Source organism: Pan troglodytes, chromosome X (assembly GCF_028858775.2).
Source record: "Pan troglodytes isolate AG18354 chromosome X, NHGRI_mPanTro3-v2.0_pri, whole genome shotgun sequence".
NCBI classification, from domain to species: Eukaryota; Metazoa; Chordata; class Mammalia; order Primates; family Hominidae; genus Pan; species Pan troglodytes.
The window spans coordinates 44,615,446-44,638,666 of NC_072421.2; the positions used below are offsets into that span (position 1 = coordinate 44,615,446).

General features: G+C 40.1%; 1 protein-coding gene across 3 annotated transcripts in view; it reads right to left on the bottom strand.

The window, feature by feature from the left end:
• EFHC2 (EF-hand domain containing 2) overlaps nucleotides 1–23,221 on the bottom strand; it is a 199,231-nt gene that overhangs the window by 19,694 nt on the left and 156,316 nt on the right. For all 3 annotated transcript variants that reach the window (XM_016947523.4, XM_063804773.1, XM_063804774.1), the window contains 3 exons: nucleotides 15,592–15,789; nucleotides 13,520–13,612; nucleotides 1,083–1,188 (listed from right to left, as the gene is read on the bottom strand). In XM_016947523.4, coding sequence (XP_016803012.1) covers nucleotides 1,083–1,188; nucleotides 13,520–13,612; nucleotides 15,592–15,789 — 397 coding nt within the window. The remainder of the gene's footprint in view (nucleotides 1–1,082; nucleotides 1,189–13,519; nucleotides 13,613–15,591; nucleotides 15,790–23,221) is intronic.

Here is a 23,221-nt window from a genome sequence, read left to right on the forward strand (position 1 = left end):
GCCACACTCCAAATCACGAACGTACCAATTCCCCCATCAGTAGTGGGCCCCTCAAAGGTAGCAGTGACAATGTTTGTCTCTGGACCCCAGCCTACAGCAGAGAACCTGATGAGAGTCAATACTTAATCCTGATTTATCTGGGGATTACATTCATAAATCAACAAGATAAGTAACTTAACTGACCCAAAGTCATTCAGCTAAGTAGGTGGCAGGGCCAAAATTCAAACCCAGCTCTGTTTGACTCCAAAGGCTACTACTTTCCCCCAACCATCTGGAAGTTCTATGGCTGCCCTTGGAGTAGCTGCATGCCTGAGGGAACTCCCAGGGGCACTAGACCAGCTCCAGCCAGAATGAGCTGGTCAGCAGAGACCAGGAGAAATAAATGCCTCCTTTCTGGGAGTATCAACCACATGACATTTGCTTTATCAAGGGACTTTCCCAAGAAAATCAATTTCTGGAGCATGTTAAAATACAAACAAACCACCACCCACCCACCCACTTCTTAAAGACAATTGGTCCAAAGAGATCTTAGAGAATTCAGACAATTCCACAATGTTGAGAGCACCATCTGATCACGTGAACTTTGTTTTCCCTAACCAAGCATTTTTCTACAGAATTTTGATTTTAAATTTGGTTTCACTGTGAAATGTGCATCCCCATTCTCTATTGTTTCACCCATGGCAAACCTGTGTGCACAGCCGCGGATACCCTAGGGATTCTTGCCATAGGCACCATTTGAGATTTGCTCTTGTGGCTTATGATGATGTTACCAGAATCCCTTGATAACAGTGTTTATATCTATTTATAACTGTAACCTATTATCCTATTTTCCATATAATTGGATGCGACCGAGGTTAGAAAAAATTCAGCTGCATAAGAAAAGTCATGCTTTTACAGAGCAGATGTTTGCTCAGCATGGAAAGTAAATTAACCTTTAACACAAATGCCCAGAAACACATAAGCACTCTTTCCAAAAGCACTGATGTTAATATTTTATAATGAAAAATAATTTAAAGATAAAGGATATTAAACATGCAAGGGAAGTAACCATAGATGGTTTTTAAAATAGGTATTCATTTTACCTCTTTAAGGTATGATGCTGGTTGCAATTCAGGCACTGGATTCTTTCTCCAGTTCAGGGCAGAGAAAAATGACTTATAATCTATTTGTTTTTCACTGTCTTCAAACCTGAAAATGTAATTATAATACATAATTTGACTCAATCTGCAGAATTCAAGACCAAAATGTCAGTTTCAATTTTATCATGAAAACATAATACCATATATGCTTCAATATCTGATAGTTTTCTTATTTCTTACAATTTCTTATTGCTTCTGACCCTCCAGAATGTAAATTCTTTGAGCGGGGATCTTGCCTATCTAATTCATCATAATATCCCCAACAACAAGATCAGTGCTGGCACTTAGTAGGTGTTCAATAAATACTTGTTGTAGTTGCCACAGACGCAAATTTGCTCATTCAGTAATGAAGACTATAGTGAAATTTTGTTAAAAAGATTTAAAGGTCCTTTTAGTTTAATGGTTGATATTACATGTCAGCAAAATAGAATGTCCTTATATTTCTTAAATTGCATACCTTTTAAATCTTTAAGGCAAGCTAGATTCATTTTTCTACCAGTATATGTTTTGAAAAAATAAAAGGCATCTTTATCATTTATTATGTAGCCATTAAAAGGGGTTATTTAGATCCAAATTTGCTATCATATAAATATGTTCTTGATACACTGTTAAGTAGAAAGGAGGCTGTAAAACGGTTTGTAGAGTTACAATCCCACTTTAGGTTTATATATTAAAAAACAGAAAAAATATGGTAGCAATAGACTTACATATTAAGAATAGATATCTCTGGGAAGAGAGATTCTGATTTTTGATTTTTCTTTAGACTTTTGTGTATCATCTGAATTGTTTTAAGTTTATAATCAGAAAAACTTCAGCTCATTTTCATTTTGAACAAAAATTAACAAATGATTATTCTGTACCATAAAAATATAGGTCAAAAATAATGAATCTCTTTGACCACTATTTCCTAATTATGGATATTAGATAAAATTCTTCCTTAACCATAATAGAGATTTGGCCATGAAGATACAGTAATTTCAACACAATTGCTACAATGACCTAAACACAAAATACTTCTTAGTGTAATGCCTCAATGCCACCTATCCTAAATTTGATCACATTCTGCCAGTTTTTAAGGCTAATTATCATGTAACACCAGTTTTTGAAGGAAAATACAAAGTGGTCACTAGACATTGTTCCAGGCACCCTATTCCAGGCTCCTGCCCTTAAAATATACTCCTAATCAGTCCAAAGATTTTTCTCTTTTCTTCTCAAAGTACTAAAAAATTAACAGCTTATATTTATAAACTAATAAAAATTAGCAGCAATAAATTAAATGTTACAAGCTGAAGTCACATAGCCTCATCAATCTAGACAAAATGGAATAAACAAAGTGACCAGAAGAGGGGAAAGGGGAATTCTGTAATTCTTTTGTGTACATTTTCTTTGGCCAAGGATTCTAAGATACAATTCCAATATGCTGCCCCCTACCCACTGTTTACCCTTTAAATTATGGCTCACTAGTCATTTCAACTCCTTTAAAGGACATACTCTGTTTATGGAAATATTTATAGCCAAAATGTAGGACCATTATTTCTTTTATTTGTGTATGTTTTGGGGGAAGAATGAAAACTCAATTAAAGATGTCTCATAATAAACTTTTTTTTAGCACAGAGCCTTGAAAGAAAGTATTTCCTAATATCCTGAGTAGGAGCTAAGGTCAAAGAATGAGATCATGTAGGACCTTTGGCTTTTATGCTGAGGAAAACTAAGAGTCACTAGGGCATATTATACAGAAAGGTTATGAGACCTTCAATGTTCTGAATGTTTGTGTCCCCTCAAAATTCATATATTGAGGCCTCATCAATATGATGATATTAGGAGTTGGGGCTTTAGGAAAGGTGATTAGATAGTGAGGGCTCTGCCCTCATGATGACATTAGTGCCCTTATATTAATTAAAGAGACCCCAGAGAGCACTCTTGCCCCTTCTGCCATGTAATCCTGTAAGGATTCAGAGAGAAGGCATCATCTGTGAGCCAGGAAGTGGGCCCGCAGCAGACCCAAATCTGTTGTCATCTTGGTCTGGGACATCCCAGCCATGAGAACTCTGAGCAATGAATTTCTGTTGTTTATAAGCCACCTAGTTTACGGTATTGTTATAGCAATCTGAACAGACTAAGAAGGGACTTATGATATTTTTAAAAGATCACTCTGACTGATATATTCAGAGTAGAACACAGAGGGCAAGGCAGAAGTGGCAAGGACAGTTAGAAGTCCCTGGCAGGGATCCAGATGAGAGATAACGGCAGTTTAGATGAGGGTGGTGGCACTGGAAGGCAGTCAGGAGTGGCCAATTCTGAATATATCTTGAATGTAGGATTCCTAAAAGACTATATATATTACGTAAGAGAGAGAGGGAAAAAGAGAGTATTCAGGATGACTCCAATGCCTTTGCTTGAATAACTGGAGCAATGGAGCTGCCCTAACTGAGATGAGAAAGACTGCAGGGGCTGCTGGTTGGAAAGATCATGAGCTCAGTTTTAGATATGCCACATTTGGATGGAAAGTGAGCAAGTGGGGCTATGAGTCTGAAGCTCAAGGAAGTAGTCCATTTGAAGATATAAATGTAGGAGTCATTAGCCATATGGAAGGTATTTAAAGCCATAAAATTGGGAGACTTGAGGAGATCATCAATAAAATAAGTTTCTCTATCTGTTCTTAAAGTACAGAATTTGTCAGTAAATTCCCATTACATCAATTATAAGAGGCACTTACTCAATCCTAGGGGTTTCAGAAGTATAGTATCCTGGTAATCTGGGAACCAGTCAAAGACTACTAAATAAATCTAGGATCACATCAGACTTCACTCTTCATATACAATCCACTAAGCAGTCCTGTGAGTTCTACCACTGTAGCATATAACAAGTCTATCTATTTCTCTCCATCTCTTTTACCACTCCCTAATTCCAAGCCACTATTGTCTCTCATCTGGATTATAGCAATAACTTCCTGTCTTGGTCTTGCTACTTCTACTCTTACCTAGCAGCAGACCATCCTCCACCACAGTGCTCTTTCTAAAACACAGATCAGATCAATCACTTTCTTGCCTGCAATCCTCCAGTGGCTTCCCAATCCACTTAGAACACAAGCTAAACTCCTTATCAGGGTTTATAAGACCCAACTTAATCTGGCTGCTGATGGCCTCTCTGATTACATCTCCTCACTTGAAAACTCTCTCTGTTTACAATGTTTCAGGTATACTAACCTTCTTCTGGTTCCTTGATCATGCCAAGATTGCTGGCAGAAATGCAAGGCATTTGCACTTCTGGTCCCTTTGTCTGGAAAGTCCCATTTCAAATGTTGCTTCCTTAGAAAGTCCTCCTGAAGTTCCTCTTATCTGAGTCCCTATGCCTGAATTTGCATTTGCCCTAGATGATGGCTCTGGAACTTACTGGAAAATTTCTGGAAGTCACCACACGAAGTCCTATCATTAAATGTTGTTACCACTAACTCTGATATTTACTTGTTACCTCATAACACCCAGTCTTCCTTCCTGCCCAGTTCATATGTCAGACTCAAAACATTGAACCATTTATCCATTTAGGGGGACATTTAAGAAGAATATTTAGGAATCAAATGATATTCAGGAAGGTCCACTGAATAAAAGTATACATAGCTCAGAAATAATGTCTAAAAGTTTTTTGAGAAAAAATGCTTGAACGAGTTCATCTTTCCAAAATCCCAGAGCCAGGCCTAAAGGAAGAGTTGTGGTAATGTGGTAAAATACTCCAAGTTTTTCTTTTCAGTTCTGTCTTAGAGGATCTCAGTGTGTGTGGGAATCCCCCCAAGAGGCACAAGGGAGAAAAGAACAAAGGATATTTCAATTAAAAGGAATAAAACTAGCTCATGTTTCTTGGAAGAATTCTTTGCTCTTGGGAAGTAGATAGGGTTGCAGTAAATCACGATGAATCAATCACAAGTATTTCTCTCCCTTTTCCCCAAAATCCTACCAAAATGACCAAAAAACAATAAAAATAGGTTATAACCCACAATGACAAAGAGAACTGGAAAAAAGACCACGGTAGAGAAGAGACGTCAAACTGTTTTCAAGATGAAAAGTAAACAGAGGATTGGTAACTAACTTGGCAGAGCTGAGGAAGAGAAGCTGAACCCTAAATGTCCCTGTCAGTGGGGAGAGGGCACTCAGAGTCCAGTCGATTTGGCCCACAAAATTCCTGGGAGACTGAGTGACTGCAGACTCCAGGTGCCAATAAAGGCAGGAATATGGTGTGGCACTGAAAACACGGATTGTTTGAAAGCCTTTAGAAAGCGGGGTCCGGGCGTGGTGGCTCACGCCTGTAATCCCAGCATTTTGGGAGGCCGAGGCGGGTGGATCACGAGGTCAGGAGATCGAGACCATCCTGGCTAACACAGTGAAACCCCGTCTCTACTAAAAATACAAAAAATTAGCTGGGCGTGTTGGTGGGCACCTGTAGTCCCAGCTACTCGGGAGGCTGAGGCAGGAGAATGGCGTGAACCCGGGAGGCGGAGCTTGCAGTGAGCCGAGATTGCGCCACTACACTCCGGCCTGGGCGACAGAGCGAGACTCCGTCTCAAAAGAAAAAAAAAAAAAAGAAAGCAAGAGCAACTGAACAGCCAAGTATCTTCCTCCGTACTGTGCTCCTCCCTGTAGAGACCAGAGGCTTGTTCTCCAGATAAATTCAATGAAAGAAGCTCCAGTTTGGGGAGAGGAGGCAAAATGGAGTGCAGAGGATGAGGGGCGGTCAGGTGCCTTCCTTCCCCTTTTCTATTCCTAGAATACCAGTGGCCATGCGTAAACTCTCCCTTTCCCCATCACAACCGCCCTCCTATCTTTGCAGGAGAAGATAGGATTCTTCTCTCCACACTCTGAATGGTTCCAGAGGAATCTCCAGATTCCAGCTTCTGGGGATTCTCTAATAAAATGAAGGCTCAGGAGTTGACTGGGTAGTGAAATCCACTAATCAACAAACCCCTTCCCCTGACCAAAACATCCAACATTAAAGACAGAAGCCAAAACAGCAACAGAAAAAAAAAAAAAAACAAAAAACAAAAGGAACCAAAGGCAATTCAGGGAACACAGGGAAAGATGTGAGATATGAGGATGTATTACATTCCTGAAAAAAGAACAGAAGACTACAAGAAAGGAATATCTGGATGAAAAACGTGCTCTTGGAATTAAAATTTTTAATATGATAGTAAAAGATGCAGTAGAAGGGCTGGAATATAAACTTAAGGAAATCCCTTAGTAAATGCAACCTAATGAAAAACAAAATCTGGGAGAGAAAATATCCAAATTCGAGAGCTCTAAAATCTTTCTATTTATTATTTATTTATTTATTTTTCATACAGGGTCTTGCTCTGTTGCCCAGGCTGGAGTGCAGTGGTGCAATTATAGCTTACTGTAGCCTCGATCTCCCAGGCTCAAGTGATCCTCCAGCTTCAGCCTACTGGGTAACTGCGACTACAGGTGCATACCACCATGCCTGGCTAATTTTTTATTTTTATTTTTTGTAGAGACAGCGTCTCACTATGTTGCCAGGCTGGCCGAGAACTCCTGAGCTCAAGTCTCCTGCCTCGGCCTCCCAAAGTGCTGGGATTACAGGTGTGAGCCACCACACCTGGCCTTAAAATCTTAGCAATAGGAGTTCTCATAATAGAGAAGAAATTATTAAATAATTAATAGAAAGTTTCTCAGAACCAAAGGACAGTGACTCCAAACTAGAAGAGCCTATAGGGTGTTAAGCACAATGAATCTATATATAGCTACACACACACACACACACACACACACATACACACACTCTCTCATCATGAACTTCCAGAATACTAGGAATAAAGAGAAGATCCTAAGAGCATTCCAAAAGAATAAATAGCAATGTAAATCAATATTAAGCTAAATTTTCAGTCACTATAACAGGAAGTTAGCAGACAGTATCTGCAAATGATCAATTATGATATCATGTGCAGTGCACTCAATATGTACATGCTATTTTAAATAGCAGAAGCAGCTAGAAGTGCTGAAAGTGGCTTCTTCTTGTGAATGGGTCTGGGGGGTGGAGAAGAATGTGGCCAGAGACTGCTGTTGTTGAAATAAGCTTTTTAGAATGATTTGATAATTTTTGACTATCAACATATGTCAGTTTGATATGAAGAAAATTTTAAGGAGTGTAAAAAGCAGATGAGAGACTCTGAGACATGATTTTCCAGGTAGTAAACATGTAAAAGTCAGATGTGGAAAGAAAGAAGTGCTACTAGTCAGGAGTATATTCAGGAGGAATGAGTCTCTCAGTTTTCCTCCCTGCTCCAAAATTCTGCCCGTAGCTTCCTGGGCCACTGACATAGGGTGATTTTTCATGCCATCATTTGTTATTATAACATGCACTCTAATATACACCATGCTTGTTAGATGAAGTTGTAAGGAGAGAATCAGGACATAAGGAAGATCTCCAGTCCTAACAATAGTATAGGTCAGAGGAGGAGGAGGAGGCAGGGGAAGCAGTTCAGAGACAGAGAAAGGTCTGAATATTACAGGAGTGAGAACAAATCAATCAGTCAGTGACTAGAGTTACCCCTGAAGGTTATCTCCCCAAGTCCCCCATCACAGAGGCCTCCCTCTGTCTCATGGCTAGAAGCATCATTTACCAAATCCTAGCCATCCTTTCAAAATAATCTGGAAAAGCCTACGAATCATATAGAAGATAAATCTCCTTATTTCATGGCCATGCTGTGCTTTCCATAAAAAAAAAAAAGTGGTCCCAATTCTCCACCTGAGTCCCCTGCTTCACTCCTCTCCAAACGACATTGGCTCTTGTTAAAACTCTGATCCATGGTCAAAGGACAAAGATTTGCCACTCTGGAGGAAATTCTTTTCAAAAGGCTTTGAAGGCAATTCCAAAGAAGAACTTTCTATGGCCACATTGTTGGAATCAGTGTGCAGCCTTCCAGGGTGACTGCCCTAAAGGGCAGCACTAATTCTGGCTTTTAAGTGTTTCTACGCTTGTTAAAAAGTCAGCCTTCTTACTTTCAAGTCCTAGCTCACAGTGCGAAAGTGTTTTCCTAAAACCTCCATAAATTCTTCTTTCCCTTTGATACTTGCGAATCCACCATTTTCTCCACTACACAAACTCAGAGACATGTTTGTGGAAAAAGGGGGAGGGAAGGCAATTCCTCTGGTTCCTTTCTAGATAATACGACCCCTCGAACATGCTTCCTGATGTCATGCTAGGTGGGAGTTCTTAGAACTGAGTCTGATGTGACGTTTGACTGATGTTCATACTCCCCCTCCCCAAAATGATAAATGGCTTGAAAACCACAGAAGCCAAGAAGCCATCCATCTTCTTGCTACGGGGAATAATCCTGAACTGCTCTATTTCCACCCTTGATAGAGGTAAAAGGCTCAGTGGCAGCTGTATTTTGCTGAAGAGGAGCCTTCTTCTCCTCTATTGCAAAGGTCACCTCATCATTTAGGGGAATGGTCTGGAAGGGAGAGAAGACGGTGAAGATCCATTTTTGACTCAGTTGTATTTGGTTTCAGTCCATTACCCAACGAACCCAGGGGTGCATCTTGAAACACCTGGTAAAAGTCGTCAAGGCCAGACACTTGAGAAGAGATGGAGCTCTGGGCCTCTGCGTCAAGTTGCCAACAAGTAACTCTGGTTATCTCTAAATAGTCATGCCTCTAAATTCCAATTCTGACTCCAGCACAGATCTCTGGTGAGGTGGGTCACAGCTGCCAGGTAAGGCCTGTACATAGAGTCGATACTCTGTTTGTCCATATGGTTTGGGATTTAAAAGAAAAATCTTTTCAACTAGAAATCCCCTTATATTTGAAAAGGTAGAAAGCATCTGGGTGGGTGGATGGGTCTGACAAAGAGACAGAGAGAGTGAGAGGAGAGAGCACACAAAGGAGGAAAAAGGGAGAGACAGAGAGACAGAGAGAAGGGGCTTCTCTGTGAAAACTTCATCAGTACACCAAACACTCTGCCACAATAACTACCACATGGCTCAGCCCTTGCCCTTCAGCCTCACTGCCAGGTATTGTTGGGTGAAATCACAGGAGCACTAACCGTGCCTCTGGGAGCAGGGCAGGGGGCAAGGCTGGGTAGACTATAATGAGATGATTTTAAAGCCCTGTTAACTTTTTCCATTTTAACTGATATTTCTGGATGAGGCACCAGCTCTCTTGGGAGGCCAGTTCTAAGGCATTCCATGGAACCCAAAGCCAACTATAAAAGTCTAGCTCAGGACAGAGCTGCTGGGGAAAGAGTTGCACTTGAATCTCTAGTTATTCCAAGTCTAGCTCAGGACAGAGCTGCTGGGGAAAGAGTTGCACTTGAATCTCTAGTTATTCCAAGTCTAGATTCAGAAGGCCACAATTAGGGGAGAAGGCTGCCTCTTTCCTTCCCAGTCCCATGAAGAATACAGAATGGAATGGCTTCAGAATTCCCTCTACCTCTTATGGTCTAACAATCAGAATTTTTTGCTTATTATTACAGAGGAATATGAATATCCAAATGAAGGCTCAGAGGGGTTGAGTAAATGCCCAAGAATCGCATGGCCAGGAAACAGTAGAGTTGACCTGCAGAGGCAGGAGCAGCTCTGGTAGACACCGAGCCCATGTTTTTCTACCCCATGTCCAGTGCGTTAGCACAGGACAAGTCTTTGAGGCTGCAAAAATGAACGAGATCTAGTCCCTACCCTCAGGAGCTCAGATAGAGGCAAAGGTTTAGAGTATCTTAGGCAGTTGTAGTTCTACTTCCATTAGAGGCTCATCTTGGCCTGGAGCACAGTCTTTCAGTGAGAGGCTCTCAGAGTTTATACTTATGAAATGAGGAATAATGCCTACTGTCAATTAAAATGTACCTTTTAATATGCTCAAAAATTTACAAAATATTCTAAGGCCCTTAGCACTACATCAATACAAAGTGTCACTCCTATTATTAATGGATAATCGCTACCACTATATAGAACATTTAAGTCTGATGCTCTGTGCATTAATGAAATGAATTTGCTTGGTAAGTAAGGTGACCTTATACCAGCTCCCACAGCACAAACTGACAGGGGCTGAGGTAACCAGGTACAAAAAGGTTTTGAAGTCCTGATTCCAGTTTGAGTTATGTTAACATAATAAGGAAAAGATCAAGCTGAATTATAAGAAAAATGGGAATGGAGTAGAAGGAAAATCCTGGTACCAAAATATAGGGTTAGGAGAAATACATGGGTAACAATTACTGGGTGAAAGAAAGCATCCAACCCTTTAGCCATATTGTTTTTCATCTCCTGATCTGAATTTACACAGCAGGGTTACACGGCTGCTCAGCAGCTGCCCAGCTCCATTCCAAGGCAGGTAAAACTATTCCTGGGCAAGAGCATGCATTGAACAAAATCAACAAGCTCCATGCCTGCCTCCCACGGGAGACTGTAGACGTCAGAGGGGGCTCTGGCTTAGCGTGCCATAAGGAGGGCTGTGCAGAAGGAGACTCTGGTCAGGGCTCTGTAAAGCCCTGTGGAGTCTGTGGGGAACAATAAGAATGCAGAATATAAATGTAAGCTGCAGGCTGATGGGCCCATTAGGAATTAGGGCAGTCTTTGAAAGGAATCTGCAGAGATGATGCAAAACACTAAGCATGTGACCCAAATCATGGCAGGGCATATTGGAGGGAGAGGGGAATGGGAATGAGACATTTTCTAATCTGATTAGTCTGAAGTTTCCCCTGAGTGTGGAGAAGGGTCACTGCACAATTAGAGGCAAAGTTAGACTGAACATGGTCTGCTTAGCAGCTGAGCGGGATGACCTCCTCAAAGCTAAGCTGGGCTTGGAGACAGATGTGTTCAGAGACTGAGATGACTTCGAAGCAAGTTCTGAAACAATCTTTTTGCATTTAATGTCAAATCGTAAAGGCAAAGACAAAACAGTCTGCTGAGAGAATGAGAGGATGATGACTTGGTGGCCTCAGCACTGGATAAGAAACATGTAGGTCCTCCAGAGGCCAGGCTCCCACATTACTGGACTTTCCAGGACAACTCATCCTCAAGGCCATCAAAAGATAATCTAATAAACATCCACAGCTTCCTGACTAGAAGACAGCTTAATGTGTGAAAGGCATTCAGATCCAATTGTTGAAAAACATGGCTTCCTCTACATAGAAAGACACAGGTTTCTTCCAGTTCATTTCTAAGTCTGAGTGTGTGGTCTATGGTCCCTGAATTAAATTTCTCTCCTAGTCCTCAATCAATTCTTTGCACCAGGTACTGTGCTGGGTACTTTATGTATGTTATCTCAATTAATCCTCTGAACCACTAGGAAATAGGTACTGTTACGTCATTCGAGAGATAAGGAATCTGAGGTTCAGGCAGGTCAACACCCTTGCACAAGATCACACAGCTAATAAGTGGACTCAAAGAATTTAAGAGATGGGAGTGAAGGAGGGGGGTAAAATTGTCAGGATGTGACAACCCATTGGTTATTTATAGGTGGTAAATCAAACAGAAGCAGTGTCTGCATCTGAATGAATCGAAGTTCAAGTCACAACTCTTCATTCCAAGGTAAGGGATAAAGAGACACATAAATAGCACTGTGAGAATTCTGAGCAGGAGATAATCACTCTGATTATCAGCCAAATGAATGCAACAGAGCTTCATGGATATGGTGCCACTTGAAATGGGTCTTGAAGGAAGAGCAAGCTTTCAGCAAGTGAAAACCATTGGGAGCTATTGCCTACTGATGAAATAGCAAGGGAAAAGGCCAAAAAAAAAAGGGGGTGGGGAGGGGGAAGGCAGGAGGTATATGTGTAATATGCTAAACGGCCCATGTGGCTGGACTACTGGGAACAGGAAGGGGAGTTTTGGGAGTGGGGGATGATATCTGTGAAGAACTCTGAGTCCAAGGCCTGCCTACTTCATCTCAGTTCCTTTACGGCAGGATCCCTCACACGGCTGCTAGCAAATAAAAGCAAATAGAGTTAAACAAAAACAAAATCAAAACAAAACAAATAGAACTGATAATCTAGAAAATTATTCCAGGTTGATTCAATGCACATACACATCCAACTAGATTTGCCCTCTTCTGGGTTTCCCTCCTGATACCTTGGACCCTAGTTCCCTGACATAGAATTTGGCGTTATCTGTTCCTTTGGTTTCTCCTTTTGTCTCAAACAAGGACTCCCTACTTCAGACCCTATTTGAGAACAATGCTCCAGCTGCGAACCCTAAGCCCCACTATGGAGAAGGAGCTTAATTCAAAGTTAAAGAGCTGGTCCTTCCTTAGAGAGCAAAGAGACACCACAGAAGGTTTGTGAGTAAAAGTGCAATAAGATGACATACATTTTTGCTCTTAGAAGGTACTTAGCTGCTATATGTAAAGATGGATTTAAACATTTAGAGACTGGTGGATGAAAGACCAATGTGGTGGCACTGCAGTATTTAAGAAGCAATGTGGGTCAGAACAAGAATGATGATAGTGGAAATGGAGAGGAGAGAGTAGAAGCAAGCAGTAAGGAGGAGGTAGAACTGTCAAGACATCCTAATCTACTGGCTATTTGCAGACAGTAACTCAAAATGATTAGAAGCAGAGGATGTGCATTTGAAAAGTTCAGGATTCAAATCACAGCTCTTCTTCTTCTACACTATGTGACTTTGGGCAAAATACCTCATCTCTCTAAACCTCAGCATCCTTACGTATGAGATAAGAAGGATAACAGTTTCGACCTCACCAAGCTGTTCTCAAAAAGTAAATGAGATAATATATCCAAAACAATGATCACAATGCCTAGAACACAGCCAAAAATGTCAGAATTATCAAGATATATAAGTCAGAGGAGGAGCTAGAGTGAGTGATGCTATAGGAAGCATAAGAGATGGCCAGAGTCTAGGTGGCTGAGAGGGACATGCCAGGAAATCAAAAGTCAGGTTCAACAGGAGAACTGATGTGTTTTAGAAAGCAGTTCACCATGCTCTCATTTTATAGCATCATAATCTCTATGTTTTACATCTGGTGCTCTATCAGGACAGAGCCCCATGCTAATAACCCTAGGTTCTCTTACTGCATGTCTATAGCTATCAGGAACCGCTGCTTTGAAAAACCTGCCCTGAATTTTACATCTAATGTCCTCCTAACCAACAAAGTTGCGTATTTCATTTTGTCCCAGGAATCTGTGGATCTATAAGTGTGTATTCATGTTAAAAAGATAAAATAATAATTTGTAATAGGCTCTCTAACATTCAAAATCAAGACAAACTTTTCCTTCTGTAACACTTAAATGAAGGCAGGTCACCAATAATATAATCAAAACAGTTAAGGGTAAATCAAGGGTAATTAAAGGGAGATGTAAAACCAGGAATGGTCCCCCAAATAAAACTATGCAGGACAATCCCTATCAAGAGTGGAACTCTAACTTACCTTGACAATAAGGATTCTAGAAGATCATCACTCAAAGGTAATCTGGAGGATTTGCACAGCCTTTTAATGTCTTTGGTGGGTAATACATTTTTTCTGCATTAAAACAAAGTAAATGAGCTTTTATATACCTTGTATACCTTTAGTAATAATTACATACTATAGGAAAGAAAATACATTTGTGATGTTTCCTGAGAATGTACACATGGAAGTATGAAAATTGGTATTGGAATTCACAATAAGGAAGAACAGTCACATTTCATTTCATCAACTTTTTCTATTTCAGAGGCCACCAGACTCCATCCTTACAAAGGCTTTTCCTTCAAGATGCAGATTCTTGGTTGGTAACAGTACAGCCTATTAAGGCTGCAGCCACAAGTGTTGCTCTAAGTAATTGATCTGCATTCTTGACCACTAGTCAAAAATGGTTCTGATATTTGAAAACATCTCTTAATTTGACAGGCATCTAGAGCCTCCAACACAAGTATGATATGACTTGAGGGTGTTTTTCTGTTCTTTTCCTTGGACCCAAACCTTATCACCTGGAAGCCCCAGCTGGGGCCTCAATATTCACTTCAATTTTTTCAGATGCTAGCAGTTTTCTCTAGAGCAGCCCAAAAGTCATTTTCTCCAGTCTTCTGGGGGCAAAGACATTCTTGTCCAATGTTCTCATTCAGCCAACACTTTTCCAGGCATTGGGCAAAATTAGAACCAACAGGAAAGAAAGTTGGCTCTTTTCTTTGCAATGAGAATGTTTATATCTAGAATCAAAGCTTGATGGATCTGGAAGAACCTCAGGCTATCTGGTCAAGCAGCCCCATTGTTCCTAAGAAGTGTTACTTGAATGAAGGAGGGCCACACTTCTCACTCTGGGGAAGGGGGCTACACCAGGGTGGAAGGCAGGGCCAGGGCCATGCAAAACTCAGGCCACACATCTTCTAGGAAGCTTGGGAAAGCTTAAAGAGTCAAGGAAAAATTCCATCTTTATAAAAACTCAAAGAGGATGCATTATGGATTAATTAAAAAAATGATTATTTCTAAGACAAACCATGGGACCTACACAGATATTCAGGGAATGCAGTTGGCCACTTGGGTTCAGACTTCAAGTTTGGGGATAAGGCAAGAAGTCACAAGGAAGAGAGATGGCAGTGGTGTGCAGCAATACGGATTAGAAGCTAGAGCAAGAACTAAGATTTTTCTAATTCCAGATGAAATCAGTAAATTTATATTTCTCCCCACTGTATAAGGTCTGTAAGATGAATGCAAAAAAAAACACATTAAGTTGTTTGCATCCAGTTGTATGTAACAATGACTTAATGAAGCTCAACACGCACACAATCAATGTATAAGAAATAGCTTATACTGAACTTCATTATTTTCAAGAAGAAATAATTTCAAAGAAATTCTACAGAATGTTTGCTTGAAAATTCCATTTTCTATTTATTATAAAAGTTACATTTATAAATCCCCATCAGTACTAAAATAATGTAAAAAGACGACATCTCAGAATTAACCCTCCTAACATTTTGATTTACTATGCTTCAGTTGAAAGCTTCTAGAAACAAATGAAAAGAACATGCAAGGGAGAAGCCTATTCTTTCAAAGATACAGGGCCTCCCCTATTCCATCAACAAGACTAGCCTGGCCAACATGGTGAAACCCTGTCTCTACTAAAAATACAAAAAAAAAAAAAATTAGCTGGGTGCGGTGGTGCGAGCCTGTAGTCCCAACTACTCAGGAGGCTGAGGCAGGAGACTCTCTTGAACCTGGGAGGTGGAGGTTGCAGTGAGCCGAGGTTGCACCACTGCACTCTAGCCTGGGCGACAGAGCCAGATGCCATATCACACACACACACACACACACACACACACACACACACGCTCTCCATCACTGGGAAATATCTGTACCCAAATACTTCTCCGAAAATGATTTAAGGTGTTTGTGCTAAATAGTAGAGTATGAGTATGATGACACGTGTCTATTTTCTTTTTGCACTTTTTGATAAAATAGAAATTCCTTCATTACTCAGATTCACAGAAATGTAAATGATTAGAATCAATAAAACAAAAGCTTACTTTTCTCGATCTTCATACACACAGGAATAAATGAAAGTGTCGAAATTCTCAAACATATTTTTCTTGAACTTTTCGTGGGCCAGTGCGATTAAGAAATCCATATCTGAACATGTGCCCTCAGGCACACGGTAGTGACGTGCAATGGTTACAAATTCTTGCTCGGCAAGGTTTCCAACAGTCAAAGACATCAATATGTCTCTGTAATAAAAATGGAAAAACATTTATAAACTGATATCTAAGAATACAGTATTTTACATCTCCTTCTATTTAAAAGATCCAAATTCCATTTTACAAAACTTTTACCAACTGTACAGAGGTCATGTGATTTTTTTTAACTTAATTTCTCTTCTTAATTTGGGAGCAGCAGGAAGGCACCAATGCCAGAATGGAAAATCATAGGCACTGTAGCTTATAAATAAAATGGCATTTTGCCCAGAGTTAAACACCTACCAAATAACAGCCTGCAACCAGGAAGTAAATTTTTAAAGGCTTTGAATGGTCAAAAAACCTATCACTAAGTACATGACTTTATTCAATGCCTATTAATCTTCCTTACACAAAATAGTAACAGGCTTGGGTTTCTGGTTTCCTGGGACATAAAATTTGTAAGTTAATAAATTAGAAAGGTGTTTTGGGATGGGGAAAGCAATCATGCACATTTCTGTAATAAAAAGTAAAAATGGACACACCCTGGCAGTGAGAAAAAAAAACAAGAGAAAAAAAAATGAAAAGTTAAAAGACCTATGTAAGCGTACAGCTGTCTGCATCTTTAGAAGGCAAATGGTACTGAGATTATTAGGCAGAGCTAAAAAAAAAAAAAACTAAACAACAACATATCAATGAAGAAGACTCAAGGCCTAGCAAATTGGCTGAATTGTTTTCAATGTAACTCTGTATGAAAGCCATAAACTAAGCAGCATACACCAGACAGAATTATATCAAAATGATTAAAATGCAAAATGTTATGGTGATTACAGGAATAAGCTTCCACTGTCTAGAAAATTTATTTACTGGAAATAATTCAGTTCCCAAGAATCCTGAATAAACAAGGGAATAGAAAATTTTATTTGGCCTTCTGCTAGAAAGAGGTCTTTCAGAATAAATGCTTTCAGTTCTTTTAGGTATTTCTCGACATTATCATTTAATAATTCTAGATTCTCCTAGTCAAGAATTTCCATAGAGTCTAGGAAAGCCCACAGCATTGATGTTGACCTATCTAAAAGAAATTCATTTAATCTACATCTACTTCTCAAGTTTCCTGGGTTGTTCTGTTTTGTTTTGTTTAAATTTGGTTTTGCTTTTGTATTTTTAATGGGAAATGAATGCAAAATCCAACCAAGATGATCCCAGAATTTCAGCAAGTCAGGTCAGACAATCAATTAGTAATATTGGCAGGAGGCTTGCTATATGGAAAACACTGTAAAAGGCTCTCTGGCATTTGAACTTTTCAGAGTCTGTTATCTATTTGCACTGTCCAAGCATATAGATGATCTTTCAAAGCCACAAACTGGTAGGGCCACTTAAATAAACTGAGTAATAGCAATAACCTCTGCCATTTGTTGAGTACTGTGTGCCAGGTCCTGTGCTAGCAGGGACTTTTGGCATCTAGCCTAGGAGGTGGTGCTACTATTATCCCCACTGTACAGATGTGAACTGAGGCACAGAAATGTTAAATAACCTGCCTAATGTCACAAAAGCCAGAATGTGAACCCGTGTAGTCTGGCTCTAAAGCTCATGCTCTTGCCTACTACTCTATCCCTCTTCTGTTGGGACACAGAAGGCGGAGAGAACTGATGGAGTGGGGCTCAGTCAGGAAATGTGCCTAAAGGCAGTGGGGTTTAAGCTGATTTTTTATGGACCTTTATTGCCTTTATTGTCCATCATCTCTGCTTTGAGGGCTATCACTAATCATTATTTAAAAAGTAAGAGAAAATAATTTCAGAAAACCTGAGTCACCAACCATCTCTGACAGAGGGCTAAGTAACCACAAAAGAGCCACTCCAAGGAAAGCCCTTGGCTCCTCTACAATGCTGATCAAGAAACAGTCATGCCATGTGTGTAAAATGGAACACTACACCACCATTAAAAGCATTATGTTTGGGGCCAGGCGTGGTGGCTCACGCTCGTAATCCCGGCACTTAGGGAGGCCAAGACGGGCAGATCGCCTGAGGTCAGGAGTTTGAGATCAGCCTGGCACATGGTGAAACCCCATCTCTACTAAAAATACAAAAATTAGCTGGGCATGGTGGCACACACCTGTAATCCCAGGTACTCAGGAGGCTGAGGCACAGGAATCACTTGAACCCAACAGGCAGAGGTTGCGGTAGCTGAGATCATGCCACTGCACTCCAGCCTGGGTGACAGAGTGAGACTCTGTCTCAAATAAATAAATAAATAAATAAATAAAAATAAAAAAGAAGATTATAGAAGAATAAATCTAAAAGTTAAAAAAAAGAAGTTATGATGTCTGGGAGGCTGAGGTAGGATTGCTTCAGCCCAGCAGTTTGAGGCTGCAGTGAGCTATGACCATGCCACTGTACTCCAGTCAGGGCAACATAGTGAGAACCCATCTCTACCAAAAAAAAAAAATAGCTGGGCATGGTGGCATGCACCTATAATCCCAGCTACTTGGGAAGCTGAGGCAGGAAGATCACTTGAAGTTTAGGAGTTTGAGGCTGCAGTGAGCTATGATCATACCACTGCACTCCAGCATGAGTGACAGACAAAGACCCCATCTCTAAAAAAAGAAAAGTATGGTATTGATTGATATTTATTGGTAGGATAGATGTCCATGCTATGTTGATAAATGTAGTATGATCCCAGTGAAAAATCAAGATACAGGTGCACATATGGTCATAGAAATAAGACCAGAAGGATGCATGCCAAAACATCAATAGTATTATCCTGAATGGCTGAGATGTCTTTTAAAAAAAAGTATTTCCATTTTTTCTGAATTTTTGTAATAATCAAATATTATTTTCATTGTCTAAATGAAAAAAAAAACATTCAAAAGCATTTCCTTTTGAGAGTAGAATATGGCGTGAAGAAGAGAAAGTGGCATGCTCCCAAGGACAAGGAAAAAGAACATGTGGAGCAATAACTAGAAACTTTCCATACACCTTTCACTAAACTTATTATAGCACCACCAGAACATAAAAGTTTATTTTCCTTTTCATTGGATAAACTGAAATTATCCTGGCTTCACTGCAGTTAAAATTTATATCTGCTGGGTTTCTGTATGCTTGGGTTTTAAACAGCTCAGTATTCCAGTTTTACATGACTTTACATGAAAGTTTCAAAGAAGCTGTGCTATATTTGAAACTGCCAACAGCCCTGCAGGGCATCAGGGGCTCCTGGAGCGGCTGCCTGTGTGGCTGCTGTGCCCACATGAGGCAGGTTCCTGCACCAGGGATCTCAATCAGGATGTACAAGCCTCACCTTGCAGACCTCAGATGGCTGTCACCACTCTGCCCCGCATTTGCCACAAGTGTGTTTTTCAGGACTCACCCCCGCCCTGTTAAACTTTAGTAGGATTCACAAAGAATTAAAAATCAAAAGTCACACATTCCATTTTTCATTGTGGTAAAATACACATAGCATAAAATTTGCCATTTGTGACATTTAGTATATTCACAATGTTGTATAACCACCACCTCTATCTAGTTCTGAAACATTTCCATCACCCCAAAGAAAGCTCATACCCATTGAGCAACCACGCCTCTTTCCTCCCTCCTTCCTAACCCTCCTCCCTACCCAGAATCTGCTATCTCTACAGATTTGCCAGCTTCTGGATATTTTATATAAATGGAATTATGTAATATGTATTCTTTTGTGATTGGGTTCTCTCAGCACATTTTCAAGGTTCATCCATGTAGTAGCATGTATCAGGACTTCATCGTTTTTCACGGCTGAATTCTTATTCATTGTACTATCATACTATTGTTCATTGTATGAATGTGCCATACTTTGTTTAAACACTCATACATACATGGACATGTGGGTTATTTCCACCTTTGGCTGTTGTGAATAGTGCTGCTATGAACATCTGTGTACAAGTTTTGTGTAAACACCTGTTTTCAATTCTTTGGGGTATATATACCAAGGAGTGAAACTCCTCAGTCACAGGTAAGTCTGTTTAACCTATTGTGGCACTGCCAAACTGCTTTCTGCACACTCTATTTTTGCTTAGCAGCAGCCACAAAAACATAGGTACAACTTCCATCAAGCATAGCCCTTCCTCACCTAAAATGTCATACTGAACTTGAAATAAGATCTGATAGCAAAATCTGATCTCAGTACCTCTTGACCAATCATTTCAGGGAAATAAAAATGTATTTTAAAAGGCAGTTGCGATTGTATTGATCTTGTGTCCTGTGATTATTATTACTAATCTTGAAGATTTAGATAGCAAGTTACCTTTGCCTTTAGCCAACATTGCACTACATTCCTGGCACTAATATTTTATACAGTATAATACTATACTATCACAGTATTATTTAGTTAATCTTATAAAGGATGCTGCCATGATTTTCTCTTGACTTTAGTAACTAAAGTCATAAGACTCAAAAAAATGCCAAGATGCTCTAGGGTATTGAGAATTCTACGCAGAATTCTGAAACATGAAACGCTAAACAGCTTTATAAGACATAATTCCATTAAAGTCATCCAGTAAAATGGTGAATCAAAATTTCCTTTTAAAGCTCTGAATCTCAGGGTATTTTCTTACTTGTTGAATCATTAAAGTCTAAGCAATGTCTTTCAAATAAACTAAAAAAAATTAGTTTTAGCATAAACAAGGGCTCAAGAGCCTAAGCCTTCAGACCCTAAGGCATACAACAAAATCTAGTTGAGCCTAAATTAAGCCAAGCAGCAGTTTTGGCGACAATTAGGTAGCACCCTTTCTCATTACTTTCAATTTGATATTCATCAAATAAAATGTGTTTTGCTTCCTGTAATCAGAAGCTGTGCACACCTGCTCATATCCTACCCTCCCTCAGGCTTTCTCTTACACTTGTGGGCCTAAGCTGCCCATACAAAACAGAAACCCTTGCCATATTGCCACTTATATTCCAGCATGTCATACTGTGGTTTTGTTCATTGTTGAATCTGCAGCTAGAGTATTGCCAGACAGTAGAGGGTGGTAGAGATAGCTGGTAGAATATGTGTCAGAGGAAGGAGAGATGGCAAAATACATCACAGAGAGTCCGACACAAATGTCTGACCAAACAGGTTTTGCTACAGGCCTAACTAGAGTTTAATGCCATGTACAAAGCTCTTCAACTTCACTGGAGAACAAGGCCACTATAGATGGCCACTTCACTTTGGCTTCATACTGCCCACCTCCAGAGAGCACAGTTATAGACTTGTGGTATAAGTGGTTTCTTCTGGAGTTATGCAACATGGTGGCCTCACAAGAGAGACCAAGGAATTCCACAGAAAAGGAGAAAAAAGGGGTCACTGTAGACTATCAGAAAACTACTCCAGCTGAGGTCACAAGCTTGTTTTCAATTGGGAGGCAATGTGGAAAAAGTGTGAGCTTTCAAATTACATTGACTTGTATTAAAATTCTAGTCCCACTAATTCACCAGTAAATGGGAACTGTGGTAAACTACTCAACTTCTCTGAACCTGAGTTCCTTATCTGTGAAATGGGACAAGACCACTTGTGAAATAGAATTTTATTTTCCTATAGAAGCCAGGATGATATGTTAAAACAGAAGTCAGATCATGTTCTTTGCCTATTCAAAACCCTGTGAGGGCTTGCCATCTCTCTCAAAGTAGAACTCAAAAGCCTCATGATGGCTTACAAGGCCTGACATGATCGGGCCCCTCCTCTGCTGTCGCTAGGAATTCATCCTCTACAACCCTTCCCATCTTTCCCTCTACACCTGCCTAAAACAAGCCAGGCACATTTCAACTTCAGAGCCTTCGTACTTGCTGTTCTCTCTACCTAGAATGGAATGTTCTTCCCCAAGACAGTCACATAGGCTGTTCCTTCACCTCCTGTAGGGCATCTTATCTTGTTAGATGTCAGCTTCTCTGTGAGGCCTTCTCTGGCCAACCTTCTTAAAAGTGTGACCTCTGGCCGGGCGTGGTGGCTCACACTTGTAATCCCAGCACTTTGGGAGGCTGAGGCCGGCAGATCACCTGAGGTCAGGGGTTCGAGATCAGGCTGGCCAACACGGCAAAATCCCGTCTCTACTAAAAATACAAAAATTAGTCGGGCATGGTGGCGCACGCCTGTAGTCCCAGCTACTTGGGAGAGTGAGGCAGAAGAATCGCTTGAACCTGGAAGGCAGAGGTTGCAGTGAGCTGAGATTGCGCCATTGCACTCCAGCCTGGGCAATAAGAGCGAAATTCCACCTCAAAAAAAAAAAAAGAAAAAAAAAGTGTGACCCCTTCCTCTACAACTCTGGCACTTCTTAACCCTTTTCCTGCTTTCTTTTCCTCAGTGTCATTCATCACACTCTAACGGTATATAATTACTTATTTTGAAGATAGTCTTTATCTCCCTCCCACCCCCACTGGAGTGTAAGATCCACAGAGAGTAGTGGTTTTTGTCTATTTTGTTCATTGTTGAATCTGTGACACCTTAAGTAGCCCCTGGCACATAGTAAGCTCTCTATAACAAGTAGTCTGATGAATAAATGAAAAATGAGGATTAAGTTAGCAAGATATAAAAAGCATTCAGCATAGTACCTTGAACTATGAATGCTCAATAAATAATAGCAATTTTTACTATTTTCACCATCTCACAATGGAGATAATTTCAAGTTGTATTAAACTGAAAGCACTACTTCTCTTAAGTAAGTTTATCTTGGAGAAATGTGAAATGCTTTTGATGACTCTGAAACCTTAGAATCTATCTGCAGGATATAAAATGAAAATGGCATGCTTGTTTTAAACAGTCATATTCAGGAGTAAGTCTAAAGTGCTAAAGAAATAAACTCCAGGTGTGCCTTCTTTTATACAATGAATAGATCTGAAATGCTCCATAAATACTTAATTTTTAGAAATTGAATTAGATGCCCTCTTTCACTCTCTATTACATATAAAGATATGCTATCTTTATCTTGGTCATTTTAAATTGGCAGTGGCATCTAACATCATAGCTTTAAATTCCTCTAATTTCTGTCAAGTTCTTAATGACAAGCAAGGACACTGAACCCTGAAATAAATAATAAGTCCTTTTTTTTTTTTTTAAGAGGCAGGGTCTCACTCTGCACCCAGGCTGGAGTGCGGTGGTGTGATCATGGCTCACTGCAACCACGAACTCCTGAGCTCAAGCGATCCTCCCACCTTAGCCTCCCAAGTAGCTAGCTCCACAGGTGTGCACTACCACGCTTGGCTAATTTTTAAACTTTCTTGTAGAGATGGGGTCTTGCTATGTTGCCCAGGTTGGTCTCCTAGGCTCAAGTGATCTTCTCACTTTGGCCTCCCAAAGTGCTGGGGTTACAGGTGTGAGCCACTGTGCCTGGTTTAAAGAAATCCTTTTGAAACTAAATAATATTTACATACTATAAATAATAACAGCCAAATTCATCTGCCTTGTAAATTGATTTTTTGATATATTTTCTCAAAAAGAAGTACATCTGCAGTGAAAATCATTGACCCTGTTGTCTTATTCCAAA